Source organism: Entelurus aequoreus, linkage group LG08 (assembly GCF_033978785.1).
Source record: "Entelurus aequoreus isolate RoL-2023_Sb linkage group LG08, RoL_Eaeq_v1.1, whole genome shotgun sequence".
Taxonomy (NCBI): Eukaryota; Metazoa; Chordata; class Actinopteri; order Syngnathiformes; family Syngnathidae; genus Entelurus; species Entelurus aequoreus.
In genome coordinates this window covers 50,332,141-50,349,367 of record NC_084738.1, presented here as the reverse complement: position 1 = coordinate 50,349,367, position 17,227 = coordinate 50,332,141, and the positions used below count along the sequence as shown (strand labels likewise).

General features: G+C 36.2%; 1 protein-coding gene across 7 annotated transcripts in view; it reads right to left on the bottom strand.

The window, feature by feature from the left end:
* atat1 (alpha tubulin acetyltransferase 1) overlaps window positions 1–17,227 on the bottom strand; it is a 68,267-nt gene that overhangs the window by 32,537 nt on the left and 18,503 nt on the right. For all 7 annotated transcript variants that reach the window (XR_009827079.1, XM_062056729.1, XM_062056728.1 and 4 more), the window contains exons 4-7: window positions 11,240–11,297; window positions 11,040–11,153; window positions 9,602–9,703; window positions 5,684–5,729 (exon numbers count right to left, since the gene is read on the bottom strand). Coding sequence is in view for 6 of the 7 variants with exons in the window: in XM_062056729.1 (XP_061912713.1) it covers window positions 5,684–5,729; window positions 9,602–9,703; window positions 11,040–11,153; window positions 11,240–11,297 (320 nt within the window). In the remaining variant the exon portion in view is untranslated. The remainder of the gene's footprint in view (window positions 1–5,683; window positions 5,730–9,601; window positions 9,704–11,039; window positions 11,154–11,239; window positions 11,298–17,227) is intronic.

Below are 17,227 nucleotides of genomic sequence, written 5' to 3'. Positions count from 1 at the left end.
AGATCCAATAACACGTGCTAAACAGCGTGTGAAAACTTTAAAATTACGTGTAGTGGGCCTGTCGCGGTTGATTTACTAAGACTGTGTCTCCATTGCAAAAATGAGCTGACAAAATGTAAGATAAAAATACTAGATTTTAGGAAAAAAAATACTAAAAACTAGTGAAATTGAAGTGAAGTGAATTGTATGAATATTAGCGCTTTTCTCTAGTGACTCAAAGCGCTTTACATACAGTACATATACACATACTGTACAAATACAAGCACATATGCATACATACAGTCACGCATTCAATCACGTTTCATCAAACGTATATTAATGTTGTTCCCCTGCGGGAAACTGGGTAACACATGGCACACTGACAAAGCTTAACCTATTGTACTATAACAATCTACAAGGTTAATACGGTTTGCTTCTCTTTCTTCCCCTCCATTTATATGCTTTCTTTTGTATTTCAAGTTATCATTACATATATGTATTGTTGCATTTGAAACAATTGTATTGTTGATAAGAGGTTATTATTGTTATTATTCATTATCAATAGTGCTGTTGCTATTGGTATTTGTATTGCTCCATTTGTAATGTAATAATGTTCATTGTCATTTCTGTGTTATTATTTACTTCACTAACTGCTTCTCTGCTATCAGATTTACTATCATATTTGTACATATCATATTTGCTGATGCTGTTCTGTTGTTGTTGTTGTTGTCGTCTCTGTGTCTTATTTCCATCTTGTCCCTGCAATTTCCCCCCCTGTCTTCCTTTTATTCCTCTTTCAATCCCCTCCTGCTCCGGCCCGGCGCCAAATAATAATATAAATTCATTTAATAAAGTCACATACAAATAAGGTAACAAGAGAAGTATCCCACCCTTCTCTTTTGTCAAGTAAATCTGTACAGCAAATATGTGCATCTACATAAACAATATGATTTGCCTGAGTAGCTGGACAGGACAAAAAAAAAAGTGAAACCCATTATCTTTAGTTACATTTAAACCAGTGTGGGTGGCACTGGTGGGTAAAATGTCTTGCCCAAGGACACAACGGCAGTGACTAGGATGGCTGAAGCGGGGATCGAACCCGGAACACTCAAGTTGCTACATTGTTTGTCCATGCAGCTAGTTAATTTTACTTGATAAGACATCCTAATTTAAGATTTGTATATCTAGAAATTAGCAGGACTTTTGAAGCATTTCATTCTGAAAACAAGCATTTTTCAACTTTCAATTCTGAAATCAAGCATCCTCTGGATGTTGCAGAATCTTTAAAAAAAAAATATTTGTATGTGGGGAAAACCTAAATATCCTATTTAAATACCTAGGTATCTTCTTAAGTTTAACAGTTTACAACTATAATAGCCAAAATATAATTATTCATGCTAAAATTAAGATTATGATGTAAAGTTAATGACTGAAAATAAATGGATAACTCTTAAAACTAGGGAAAATTCTAGAATTAAACTGTTGTACTTATATAATGCAACAGGCAGACATTTTATTTTTGCATATTCATTGTACATGCTTTGTGCATGCTCTGTATTTGTTTTTAACTGGGCAACATTGCCAGTATAAACACTAAGCCAACAGGGACTTCCCTGTTTTGAATCACTGTACGTACCTGTTTTTTTTCTTTGGTTTGAACTGGACCAAGCATTGAAATACATTTAAACCACCACATGGTTTAAATGTGGTGGTTTAAATTTGTTTTGCTTAGTTGGTTTTTTTTTTTTGTTTTTTTTTTTTTTTTGTTGGTTTTTTGTTTGCTCCATGCTTTTTTAACCTGTAAAGCACTTTGGTGCAACCTAAACAGTTGTTGAAAATGTGCTATATAAATAAAGTTGACTTGACTTGACTTGACTTGACTTGACACATATAGATTTTATAGATTACCTGTTTATCTTTGCTCATAAACACATTATAATTGGACTTTGGAGTGGGAATTTTTGGGCACCCGAGGTTTCAATTACGGTTCACATGCTACGCTTTGATTATGAATTGATTATTGATGCATCTATAATTTATGTATATTTATTATGTAAGCCGGTAAGCCTCCACCTTTGGCTGCTGATGCGGTATCATACTGTGTGATTTCCGGTTTTCGAATGTGATCTACCACAGATATTTTACAGTATTTAGAAGACTACTACATGCGTAATCACTTCATATTCTATACTGCTCGCTAGTGTTACCATATCTGAGCTATTGTGTAGAAATATGGGGAAACAACTCCAAATGTGCGCTTCATTCACTAACAGTGTTACAAAAAATATAAATTAGAATAATACATAATGTTGGATAGAGAACATACAAACCCTTTATTTATTGAATCACAAATATTGAAATTCAACAATTTGGTGCATTTGCAAACAGCTAAAATTATGTACAAAGCAAACTATAACCTGCTACCCAAGAATGTACAACAATTCTTCTCAACAAAAGAGGAGAAATATAACCTTAGAGGAAAATCTAATTTAAAACATGTGTATGATTGTACAAAACTTTAATTTAAAACATTTGTATGATCATTAGGGGTGTAACGGTACACAAAAACTTTGGTTCGGTACGTACCTCAGTTTATAGGTCACGGTTCGGTTCATTTTCGGTACAGTAAGAAAACAACAAAATATACATTTTTTGGTTATTTATTTACCAAATTTGCAAAATCTTCCACCAAAAATATTTTTTTAGTGGAATATTTTATGTGAAGTAATGGGAACCTTGGATAGGTCAATAATTCATAATAACATTGATTTTGATTCAATATTATGTTTTGAACAATGACAGTTTGAAAAAAAAAACAAAAAAAAAACCGCTTTGTTTTATTAGTCAACATTGCAACTTTTTCTAAATTACATTTAACCTTTAAGCTTTTTTATTTCACTTTTGTTATGTTTTTGTTTATTTTAATAGTATTTTTAGAATGTGCCGTGGGCCTTTAAAACATTAGCTGTGGGCTGCAAATGGCAAATGCTTTTGACACCCCTGCTGTAGATAATAAAAAATGTAATCTGATAAATCTATGGATAAAAAGCAGACGCACACGCTCTCTCTGTCTCTCCCCCTCCCTCACGAATGCTGCTGCGCGCACAATTTGTTTTGTTTTTAACCTTCTTAACACTGAACGTACATTGTTAATACACGCAACCATAACTCGAGGTGCCGGACATTTGGGGCGTCCGGTGAGGGGAGGACGTGTGGTCAGGACCTAGCCCGGTCAGGACCTAGCCAGGACATGTCCTCTTTTGCTAGCATGCTAGCAGCTAACGGGCGAGGTCATAGACTGACCATACGTCCTCTTTTCACCGGACATGTCCTCTTTTGCGGAGCTGTCAGGGCGGAGTTTCTTGAATGCCTCAAATGTCCGGCATTTTGAGTATTGTTTACACAACGTGCAGTACGCTACTTAATATGTCTGTGTGGAAACTCGTTCGGTACACCTCCGCACCGAACCGGAAACCCCGTACCGAAACGGTTCGATAAAATACCCGTACCGTTACACCCCTAATGATCATACAAAACTTAAAACCTTTAGCATATCCGTATGTGGAATTAAATTATGGAATGGATTAACCAAAGAAATCAAACAAAGCACCATTATGACTCAGTTTAAGAGATTGTTCAAACACGTCTTCACAAAACAATAATTATGATGAACATCTTGAACCCTTTTTCTTTTGAGATAAAGATTAGATAAGATAAGATTAAGTAAGATTTGTTTACTTACTATGGTATAGTATTTATTTATTATTTATTTATTCAATGCTCTGTTACAAAGAACAAGGAAATGGGATAACATTGCTATGGTATGAAAAGGGGTAGGATTAAATAAGCTCAGCTTCTTCCTACTTCTTTTCGGACGTGCTGTAATGAAACAACTGGAAATATGTGATGCATTACATTGTATCGTATGCATGTTCGAAATAAACTAAAACTGAACTGAACTGAACTAGAGTAGCTTGCTAAGCGAAGTGCCTACATAGCGGGCAGGCAACCTTTTTGTTTGAGTTTTCATGCCTTTTAAAACCACAAAATTCCTAGACCAATAGTTCTCAAACTTTTGTCGCCAAGTACCACCTTAGAAAAATCTTGGCCGTAGTGACCAACGTTAAAATACAGTAGCGAACTAGGCCTAAGTATTAAATAAAATACTTAACACTTATAACATTAACACTGTGTTTGAATATAGGAAAATATAACCCATTACTTTAATCAAGTGATTCTTTGGCATTTCACTAGATGGAACCTGCGTACCACTAGTGGTAAACGTACCACAGTTTGAGAATCCCTGTCCTAAACACTTTGGCCCCGGTTGCTAGAAGCCGCAGCTCAAAGAATGTGTGTCATATCTACACATTCATTTCTACGGCTTACAGTGTTGAAGGGCTGTGTAAATATTACTCTCTCTCCTGACTTATTCATCTACTTTCTAATTTCAATTTTCTTAGCTGGTTACTCTCTGCTGTGATACATTTCCAGTTAGACTTATGTTTAGGTGTACAAAACATTTATTCTTTTGTTGTTGCACTACTTTACATAAAAGCTAACTTGGCGGTTAGAATGACTTTTCCTCTTCTCCTATTGTCTCTTGCCCTGGCTTCCGCACTATTTCCTTGTTAGAACGGTCTCTATTACTTTAACATACTTAAACAATCGCATGTTGACCCCAAAAGGGACAAGCGGTAGAAAATGGATGGATGTTTGTCTATCGATTCAGAATTGTCCACGTCTAATTTGCGATGCATCTCAGAATCATTCCCCTGCCCCTAATGGAACTGCTTGTTTATAAAATCTGTACAGTGGGTGGCACCGTAAATCCACTTCTTGAAAGCATGAAAGCACTTCTCAACAAGCAGCGGGTGCTGCTGTGCTCTTTCCCCCCTTAAAAAGCCCTTAAAGGCGGCTCCGTTTTGCTTGTGATATAAAACTATGTAAAAAACAAGCAACAGAAATAAAGGTCATTTGAATTTCTCAACATATTTGTTTTGTTTTTTATATTGTTTGCTCGCTTTTTGTCTCTCCCACTTATCTCTTATACAAATTAGAGAGAGAGGTCATCCATCCCCCATCTTTCTTTTAAACGCTGATATATATATATCTTTTTTTTAAAATGAATGGCTGCATTTGTTAGTTGCTGTGGTAGAATATAGGTTAATACTACCATGTTTTTATTTTTCAAACTTACTTTGCACCTACAGGAGATCACCCTGTAAATAGACTATTATGTTGCTGTCCCTCTATGCTAAACTGTCTTATAAAACATTAATGTCTTAGGTTTGTGTTTGTGGTAAAGCAAATTAGTGTGATACCTAATTATATAGATCATTTTTATTGAATTAATTGTTTTTGTTTTAGAATATGGTGAAGGTCATTATGCCATTCAGGATTTAAACACATTTGTTCTTTTACCAATTGGATCTTATTGAGGTTTAGAATTTGTTTGGAACAAACTTTAAATGCTTTAAAGTGTGATACCCTAAGGACTGTGAATAAGAAATATATCTTGTTTAATAATAAAATCAATGGTCTCTCGGCACAACACAAACTCTGACTGAGAAGCTTGACAAGTTTTGAAACTTTTTAAGCAGTCAGAATGGCAAATTAATCTATAGCTTTACATATTGAAACAAGTTTGGTTCTACACAATTCTGAAATATGCTTTTCTCTAACAAAACATTGAAACACTTACCTGCTTTGTTGAGGAAAAAGCCTTCAAAAACAACAAAGTGATTGACCTGGAAGCAAGACAGATAACACAATTACTAAAATGACATTGTACAGTCGATCACAAAAACTCAGTATTCAATTTGGATTTTTGGAGTGGCGATTTGATCCTGAATACATTCTTGATTAAAACAGATACATTATCAATACTGTTTTGGTAACAAAGATTGCCAGTTCCATGATTAACTACATTTCTCTATAAACCCGAAGTTTAAAGTTTTTAAGATATAATTTACTGTGATGACTTGTACTGAATGTAATCAACCAAAGACGCACATAGGTTCCAAAGAATATGACTTTGTGAAAAAGAGTGCATGCAAGCGGTCAGCTTTTAGCTACTTACGTTTGTACTTTGTGCAACTAGCATACTAATTTCAAAGAGTGCATGCAAGCGGTCAGCTTTTAGCTACTTACGTTTGTACTTTGTGCAACTAGCATACTAATTTTTATACTTTTTGGGAAAAAAATATTTGGCTTACTCTGCTGCTCAGTAGCTATTTTTCAGAGACCCTTATTTTGTTAGCGTAGGGAGATATAATGTAGCAGTGCTTTTATTGTGAATGCCGGAGTTGCAGTTGGTCTCTGGACTCTTGCTCTTGTCACTACACGATTGGCACCGGAAGACACGATTGGTCCATGCATGCGCAAGACTGCATCACTTCCTGTACAGGCAATTTTTATGATGGTGCTTCTGCGATGTCACGTGTTGTGACATTTATAGTTTTATGAATATTTTGTATTAAAAAAAGCATACATTTTAGTAAATTTGGAATAATTATTTTTCAAACAAGGCACTTCATTTAAATCCATATTTGCAGACAAACACAAAAAGTACACTTTGCAATTGTGATATGATGTAACTTAACTTAACTGTAAAGAAGTAAAAAAAGATAGATGACTTTGTTTTTTCTTTAGTTTAAGGCTGCCGAAAAAATTGTTTCTGTACAGATCGAGTGGTGTTAGTCAATTGTCACAATGTGGACAATGACTGTTAAGAAATAATGTATTCTTAATATATAATGTTTGTTTTGTATGTAGTGTTTTATGTTATATTGTCATTTAAAGATAATATATGGTATCAGTGACAGCATGCACCAACCTAACTGTCGTAGGACTGCCGTAAAATCAGTTGATAGCAAGTGACGTAACCTTTGCACGTGTGGACCGATCGTGTCTTACGATATTCATCATGTAGTGACAGCTATGTTTAGATAAAAAGGGCCTTTCAAGTTCTTGCCTGCTGTCCTTTCTTTTATTTAGCATGCACCACATTACTGACCATCAGTTGGCATGTATGTCAATCAAGACAAATGTCTTAGTGAGAATGGATCTGATTGGACTGATCTGATTTTTTTCCCGACTCCCACTGCCTTCGCGATCAACTAGTCGAGACATTCAGCTGCGAGACATTTTTATATTACTTCTCCTTACCCTTGCATACAGCGTAGTTAGGCTGACTCACTGTATTTCTTTCTCCTCCATGCAGGAACATTACCAACATCTAAAGCTATCCAGCCTGCCGGCCCCACTCACAATAAACTACAGAGGCCGTTACCTGACAAACAGCACATGCAGTGAGTAAGCTAAGAGATAGCTTAAAACATTCTTTAAAAACGTTTTTTATTTTATTTTGGATACATTTAGATTTGTAATAAAAAAGAATAGCACATCGAACGCAAATATCTTTTTTTTCCAGCACCCCTATTAAGTCTGATTTACGTTATTGCCTTGTGGCGCCACCAAAAAAATGGCTCGCTCCTCATGCTCCAAAACTCCTGCTAGTTTGATGTTGACCTTCTTCTCTGAGTTGCAAAAAATGAGACTGTTAATCATAATAAATAGATAAGACACCGCTCCAAAACTCTCCCCGACCCTTTTTCATTGCCATTGTTTGCTCACAACGAAGGAAGTGAACAAGCTACTTGCATAAAAACACAATCCAGGATTAAGCTAGAGCTTAATACTGGATTGTGCTTTTATGCAAGTAGCACATTATAGATAATGTGCATCATCAATTGTATAGGTAAGTGTACACCACCAGAGGTGCAACGATTCAACAACAAATATCGACAATAATATTTCCTCAACTCGTTAAGATAGTTGTTACTTTGCTAGCTAGCTAACAAGTGTGAGACGAAGTTGTGTGAAAATAAATTTAACTATAATTTTAGTCGAAATCCACCAGCTAAATTTTGTCTTCATCAATTAAAGTACTTTTTAAATATTTGTCAGGAACTTCAGGGGGGAATCAGCGTCAATTTGCAGTGCAAAGAAGGCATAATAACAAACATCAATCACACATAAAATAATTTTCAGAAATAATTGAGTCTATTAGATTGCTAAAAATGCCAGGAATTAATCAATAATCAATAGTAAACCTGTGAATATATATATATATATATATATATATATATATATATATATATATATATATATATATATATATATATATATATATATATATATATATATATATATATATATATATATATATATATATATATTTATTTATATATAACACAATGTGTGTTTCTTTTTTAGGAAGATAGAGAGCCTTGGTCTTTGTTTTCATTGCTGCTATTTTTAATAATTTAAAAAAAATTATACTTTGTTTTTGTCAGGACTGGTTCCACAGGCCACTGCGTCGTCCTATTCCAGTAAGGATAACGACTTTACTACATGTTTTAGGGCCGGGTTGTTAACTGTCAAAGTTAGTACTTCCGTAGCCAATATCTTGGGATCCACTGTAGCTACAAAGAGATGCTTTATATTGTACAATGATTTACAGTACAACGGAGGTCATTAATAAATCTCTCGTAGGCTGCATAATCAAAAGCAAACATATAATTTCTGGCTATCGCAAAAATATTGTTGGAAATCAACACGGAAGCAGCTAAATGTACCATTGAAACAAAATGTTAACTTTACACTATTAAAACTGCTGACACGATGTATAAATAAATGAAAGCAAAATATTTGGCTTACAAGACAAGATCAACTGCAAAAACTAAACGTATATATATGTCAGAAGGAAATTGCCTAAAAACACAGAAACACCAATCACAGCAGTACAAGATACTTGTTAATGTCAACAAAAAGTTACTTACAGATGCACGAATAAGTGAACCATTGTCCTTAATTGCTTTAATGCTAATTTGTGGAGCCATCCAGATCTAAAGACATGATGTGCCTCACATTCTTTTGCACTTTTACTCCTTGCGAAGTAAGAGCAGTTGACCAGATATCTTGACTTTGGTGATGTTAAATATTTTAAACCTTCAGAAAATTATATTATCCTAAGAGTACATGGATTGACTCCATCACATTCACACATTTCTTTCTGATATCCGGTTTGTATATTTGCCTTTAAACCTGTAAACACATAAAAATTTGCAGTGCTGCAGGTAAATAAACAGTAGACACCAGAAGTGCCTCTAAGTTACATGGTTGCAACCCATCAATAGCCTTAGCTTGTAGATATTCAATTTAATTTGCAGCCAATGCCAATCAATTGCTGAAGACTTTACATTTCTTTAAACCCCACTGGGCGAATTGAATTATAACAAAAATACTTTGTTTCACAAAAGGAAACGTCTTCTTGACATTCTCTCAATGTATTGGTACCTTGAAAACAGTATTTAAGATCAACTATACTGTATCTTTGTTGTGGTTGGGAAGGGGGTAATTTATGAAACCAGACAATGTGTTGTTGAATTGTGTTGTGATTGGCTTCATACATCTTACAACAGGCAAGGGAAGGAAGCCCGAAGCGAGAGGCATCACACAACCATCAAACATACTCCCGACCCTCTCTAACTCCTCAAATATAAGATGTGATATATGTATGTGATATATGTGTGAGTCAGCAACATGTATACAATACCTGAGGAACACTTTGTGTGAGGCAGTAATGCTTGGCCAGAAAAGACAACAATTTGGGCGAGGGTCTGTCAAAAGCCATCAGCTCTGGTTCTAAATTCTTGTCCTACAGGGATAAGAGTCTTCAGATTTACCAAGAACTGTAGATGCTCAGTCAACATATCATGGAAATGTGCCAAATTTAAATCAAGGCAACTGGACTTCTTTGTGATTGAAAATATTTCAATACAAAACCCTTCCTCAGTTTTAAACGTTTTGGTGCAGCTGCCATATGTTCTGTCTGCCCTTGTTATAATGAACCACCCATAAAAATGTTGGAATGTCCATATATGAGTAAAGGGGTAAAGTAAAAAGTCAGCAAGTGATCAAATACATATTTTCTCCACAGTACTGTAGAGTTGCTGGGAGTACTACCTGCATTTTTTACGTGTTTATCGTTACGCAAGTTGTTGCTTATTATTGCCCTGTAGTAATAGTAGTAGTGTGTTTACTTATCTGTTGGTGTGCTATGTGGTGTTTCTTGGATCTTTATATCATGCACTGTGACTCTAGTTAGTGTTCTGCCTCATGACTTTTTTCAATTCCATTGTGAAGTTAGCTTGTTGCTTGCTTCATTTTGGCTACTGCTTGCCCAAATAAAGAGCAACTTCCTGTAAGCAAGTTTAAGTGCCCTTGGCCATTTCTTCTGTTTTAACCATCCCCTTAAGTTATCCAGCAATTATATTGCTGAATAGACGACATGTCTATTATGTTTTATTGATGACAGTTCAAATTTGCTGACACCCACACATAGGACGAAGTATTGTCTATCCAGCTGTCTTAGCAGCGCAATCTCCTCCATTTCATAGCCATTGTGTAACTGCCAGTTTGCACGCAGATTTCAGACATACTATATAAAGATTCAAAATGGCGCCTGCAGAACAGTTTTAGCATTGATAAATCACATTGTGTATGCTTAGTGATTATATTTGCATCTACTTCTCCCAGTATTGTGGGCGTTCTGATAATCAGCATATATTCTGTAAATTCATGAAATGAGACAGGCACGCTAAATGATTTGCACTCCTTCTTTTGCTCACGTAAGAGACGGAATCAGCTGCGCACGGGATTAGTAGATAAGCTTAACATGCATTAATCAAGTTTTTTAGTATTTTAATGCACGCAGACCTTAGTAGATGAGGTCCTTATTACATTGTAGTTAGTTAGAAGACATATTGGAAGTGATAAAACCACTTCAACCAGGACAAAATAAATTTTTGTGGTACACAGTTTTCCTAAGTGCTTGGTGCCCCAACATTTTGTCATATAAAAGTGCCACTTTAATAAAGATTTATGATGAGGAAATACTATACATTTTCTGAGAAACTGTCACAATACTTCATAACGATGTTTCAACACAGATCCTGTCTGACTAGGATTTGCACTGTGTAGGAATGGTTCACCTGCAACATGAAATTGAACAGCTCTAGTCCATATCCGTGTCTTTGCAAGTTCTGAGCAATGAAGAAATCCAGAACACACAGTGGCTCAGCTTCTACGTGGACACCTTTTTTATCCTATGGAGAGAATACAACAGGGATGAGTTTACATGAATGGCATAGGACGGTCCCAAGAACAAAGAATGAAAATGGATGAGACTCACGAGCAGAAATAACTTCTTGCGTCCCACCTTGAGAAATCCTACAATGACACCACGTCCTCTGTAGATAGTAAGGAGAGGGTTAAGGTGTGGGTCAATGTGGGATGGTGTGTGAGTAAAGCGGGGTACACACAGATTTTCTAAATCTGAGGAGATCTGCTATCTCTTACAGACCCCACACATGAAGGTAAAGACACACGGCATTGAGCAGTTTTGATCGTTATGTATGTGGTGTTCTCGAATAATATCAATACAGCACACCACACACAAAGATTTTGACCCATCAACAATCCAGAATCTACTGCAATCCTCCAACCCTGAAAAAGAAAGAAACATAGCAAACACTGGTAGAAACAGTCAAAGGCACTGGAACAACCTAAATACACAATAGGCAACATGGAATAAGACATACGAGAGGTGGGAATGATGTGGTCTCGGGACTATTTATATAAGAATAATCCCAAATTTAAACAACAAAAGACTGTAAAAAATATTGGAGGCTTGCATGAACACGGACCTTATAATTTACTGAGCGTGCTGAAGGTGAGTTGTTCTTAAATTAAGCTAACAGTTGGAGTTATTTGTAGTGATGGGTAAATTATGTCTTAGTGCATGTGTGGGACACTCACTGGCTGTAATGACATAGCACTGATACTCTGTTGGTGTCAATGAGCCAAACAGAATAAGAAGAATATTTTCCTTATTTGGCGATTTAAGATCAAAACGATCCCACACTTCAGAACTGTTCCTTTTTCTTAGTTACAGTTAGATGGCGAAGAAAACCCATGTCACTATTTCAGTACGAGCGGGTCACTTCTGAATCGAAAGAAGCGCTTCTTGATTAACACGGTTTAGCGCTTCACAGTGAAATGACACAAAGGCTGGATCGGTCACGCATCTTCTTAAAGTGACACACACATTAAAGGTATCGAGGGACCCATCATTAGTTATTGCCTAGCCACTAAAAAAGAGACAATGATCAGGGTTAATTGTGTTAAACCTCTTCATTTGTATTCTGCTGAGAATCGGGTGATTCGGCCGTCGTCAGCTTTTTCCACAGACATTAAGACTTTTGGTTGTAATTGTAAACATTTAAGAAGTTTAATTGGGACCACCGTCAGTCTACTCCAAGGCAGCTGTGGATTCATATGTAGCTTACCACCACCACAGCGTGAATGTGGACTGAATAAATGTTAAATTCTCAGTGTAACGCGTGTTGAGTCACTAGAAAATAAGCGCTACATAAATGTAATCCATTATTATTACTATTATCATTCACGATGGTCTGCCCCTACTAGTTTTGGAGCCGATTATGTGTCTGTGAGATTAAGTCTTCTCGAGCTTCTGTGACTCAGTAAAACTTGAGAGCTTAGCAAGTGAACTGTTCTTTCTGTCGAGTTTATGATACAGCTCAGAGAGGAAAGAAGAGTTGATTTATGGGGGGGCTAATTTAGACAAACACAGTACGAGTACCAGTTGCACAGTGAGTGACATGCCTGTGTGACAAAAAAGCAAGGTTTATATCATTGGCGCCGTTAGGCCCATTTTAGGGGGTCTAAATATTCTTGAAACCCCCTAAAAAATTGGTGTGATTTTGTTTTTTTGTTTCAAAAAACTGCAGAAAAATTCAATATAAATACTTAGGAATAGGAGTTCAAATAAATAACAAAACCTCTCATTATTCACGATGATTATAAATTATTTGAAGACCCTTATTATCCAATCCTATCCATTCCATCAGTAACGCCTGCATTACTATACTGAACATCCAGTTCACCTTTTTACTGTTACCTTAGCAAAGTCAAGCAAGATAGCAGCAGCAGGATCAGAATCAGAATCAGAATCGTTTTTATTGCCATTGTTTTATTGCCATTGTATTGCATTCACAAGTAAATGCAATACTTTGATTCTCAATTACTTTATCCCGCCCTCTGCCTAACCCAGGGGTTTGCAACCCGTGGCTCTGGAGCCGCATGTAGCTTTTCTGCCTTTATTGTGGCTTGCTCAGTATTTTTTAACCCCGTAGTGAAAAAAGTTTGCCTTTTTAAAAAGAGTTCTATAATTTCCGACTGTCTGTGAGGCCGAGTCCTATGGTGCAAGGAAGGCAAAAAGGCCTTAAGGTAGGCAATGTTCAAATTCAGTCTGAAAACACTTATTTATTCGTGCATATGGCAACTGAAAGTATTTTATCTACAGTATTTGATTGATTTTGAACTAATTATGATTGTTTTTATGATGATTACATTTTCTGATTTTAATTTGAATTAGTTTTCCTTCCTTTAATTTTCTGTTAAGCACTTGTGCACGAATTGTGCTCTCTACATAAACTTGCCTGGCCTTGCCTTGCCAAGTAAAAGAAATGGAAGCCTGTGTTCAGTTCAGCTTCTCAGGTGTGCAACCCCTTGGGTAAGCTAACCATGAACACCTGCCAAAAAAAGAAAAGAGAAAAAGAAAAATAGTTTTATTTCACCTGAACAGATTGTTTTTCCTGTAAAATTACAATTTAAAAGAATCAAAACTTTTAAAAGTTTATCAGCTGTGTTACGATTTGCGGGTCTATACTATTTTTTTTAGTGGTAAACTGGAAAATGCCCCTTTTGATATTAAAGGTTGGGACCCGGGGTGGACCACTCCTCTGTGCATCAGTTGGGGACGTCTCTGCACATCTCTGGGGGCAAGTTTTTTCTTGCCCTAATGTGGGATCTGAGCCGAGGATGTCGTTGTGGCTTGTGCAGCCCTTTGAGAAATTTGTGATTAAGGGCTATATAAATAAACTTTGATTGATTGATTGATTGAAGGTTGCAAACCCCTGGCCTAACCTATCTGTACCTGTCCCGTCCAAACAAAGTATACTTCTGTCCAAATAATTTGTAACAAAGTGTTGATTCCTCCAGTTGTGTTTTTCTTCCTAAATTTTAACCCAAAGGAACCTATTTTGACACACCTGTCATCAAAAATAGATCTTATTTTGCGTTATACTTGACGTAAACTCAGGAAGTCAACTTCGGCATGCATTAGTAGTATTTGATATTGGAAAAATAAAATGTGTTCCACTTGGTCTGTTATAGGCATCTCCCATCATTTTAATAATTACATAGGAAATAAGATATCAATTATCCCTGCTTTTAAAATGTTTGATAATGTCAGAGATTTGCAAATATAATTACAACATGTGTGTCAGCCTCTTTAGTTTTCTTATTATACTGTACGTCACTATACTGTGTGATGACCAAAATCTTGACATGAGGTTTCAGCTTGATGATTCATTCATTGAGGTTCCCTCAAATGGGGACAACCTGAATTACAAATGTTGCTATGCTGCCCCAGAACAAATACAAACACAAATATAAGGATGCAGCAAACAATGGTATTATATGGAGCCAGAACACTGCTGGTAAGTTTTGGTATTGAAAGAAAAAATTGGCAGAGTGGGAAAACTTGCATTGACACTGAAACAAGTATTTGTGTTGTAAAATGTTGAATTGAAAAATAAAACAAAGACAATGCCAATTGTCAGATTTGTTTTACACTGTTATTGCAAGTGTTACAGTTTACCATTTTTCAACTTTCAACTCTATGGTGAGGTTTTGCATGGAGGAGGTTGGGTGAAAATGAAAGTGCCTTATTCTGTTTGTATATTCAATAGTTAAATTAAAAAAATGTATTGCCTTCTTTTTCACCCATTCACACGCATAAAAAATATTATGTTCAAAGCAGCGTCGATCTACAATGCATCTGGAAGGTATTTATAGCGCTTCACTTTTTCCACATTTTTCCTCCAAATTATACAGACAATACCTCATATTGACAATGTGAAAAGGTTTTTTTTTTAATTTTGCAAATGTAAGTGGCTGCTGAGCAGTGATGGTGTAGGACAGGCCTGGTCAATTATTTTGCCTCGGGGGGCCAAATTTAGAGAAAAAAAATGTGTCTGGGGGCCGGTATATCTATTTTTAGGAACACTAATACAAAACATCACAATAATGTCTGAATGCTAAAAACGATATGACAGACCGCCTTAAAAAAACGTAATGGAATTTTATGTTTTTTTACTGAATGAGACACCCAAAATGTACATGAAAATAAAGAATGCGGGATTTACAATATTAACTATGAACGATAAAACACTGAATATTGACAACATATGAACGTCACACCCCCTCTCGATCGACATATTTTACAATCAAGCGAAACGCAACAAAAATGCAACAAACACAGCGAAAGGGTAATAAATAAACCCACCTACAATCTGATACTTCTGATATATCACTAAGCTTTAGAAATGTTGTTGTAAAAATCTCCTTCCGCGTTTGTTCCTGACACCTGCATTTCAGGCTGGCCGCTCTGGAAACACTCTGCGGAAACGCTCCCCACCCACACTGTTTGGTGCCTCATCTGAGCTGCTGTGACTTAAATTACCATAATAACTAGTATATCAAGCAAAAGCGCAGACTCCAACCATTGATATACTTTGTATAGTTCAAGACTTACGGCAATTTGAAAACATCAATGCACATCATAATGGCAGCAACAGTTTCAATCTTAAAGATCGCGTGCGGCCCCCGGGCCGTAATTTGCCCAGGTCTGGTGAAGGACGCGTTTAGCAGTGGCTTTATATATTTTAATAGCACTTTTTGTCAACTTCAGCCGTTTTTATCAAAGTACATTGTAGTCATTTGTTTTGTAAAATGTATTGTTTCCTTTCGTCTGTGAAATCAGACGGTAAACCAGGCTGCAAGCCTCGGGCCTCTCCGCAGCCTGACTCCCCGGAAAAACCTGTCGCCGATTCAACCCTGCAGCAGAACGTAAGGGAAATGAGAGAGGAAATGTGCACTGATATTTACGGGAAACTTGAGTCTTTTGTTTCAGGCTCGGTTAGAAGGGAGATAGCCATACTCGCCAACCTTGAGACCTCCAATATTGGGAGGTGGGTGGGGGGCGGGGGGGGCGTGTTTAGGGGCTTGGTTAAGAGGAGAGTATATTTACAGCTAGAATTCACCAACTCAAGTATTTCATATATATATATATATATATATATATAGATAGAGATAGATAGATATATAATAAAATAAATATATATATATATATATATATATATATATATATATATATATATATATATATATATATATATATATATATATATATATATATATATATATATATATATATATATATATATATATATATATACAGTGCCCTCCAAAAGTATTGGAACAGTGAGTCCAATTTTTTTATTTTTGTTGTAGACTGAAAACATTTGGGTTTGACATCAAAAGATGAAAATGGGACAAGAGATCAACATTTCAGCTTTTATTTCCAGGTATTTACATCTGGATCTGATACACAACTTAGAAGATAGCACATTTTGTTTGAAACTACCCATTTTTCATCAGAGCAAAAGTATTGGAACATGTGACTGACAGGTGTGTTTTGTTGCCCAGATGTCTCCCAATTACATTGATTATTCAAACAATAAATAGCACTGAATGTCTGAGTTCAGTTTCAGATTGGGTAGGATAGGTTTTGCCTGTGCAGACTGCATTTAGAGGTAGAACCAACATGAAAACCAGAGAGCTGTCTATGGGTGAAAAAGAAACAATTGTGAATCTGAGAGAAGATGGACAATCAATCAGAGCCATTGCACAAACATTGGCCATAGCCAGTACAACAATTTGGAATGTCCTGAAGAAGAAAGAAACCACTGGTGTACTAAGCAACAGATGTGGAACAGGTAGACCAAGGAAAACATCAGCAGTTGATGACAGAAACATTGTGAGAGCTATAAAGAAAGACCCTAACACAACCGTTAGTGACATCAGCAACAACCTCCGGAGGGCAGGAGTGAAGGTATCCCAATCTACTGTTCGCAGAAGACTTCATGAACAGAAGTACAGAGGCTACGCCAGAAGATGCAAACCACTCATTAGCAAGAAGAATAGGAAGGCCAGGCTGGAATTTGCCAAAAGGTACAGAGATGAGCCTCAAAAA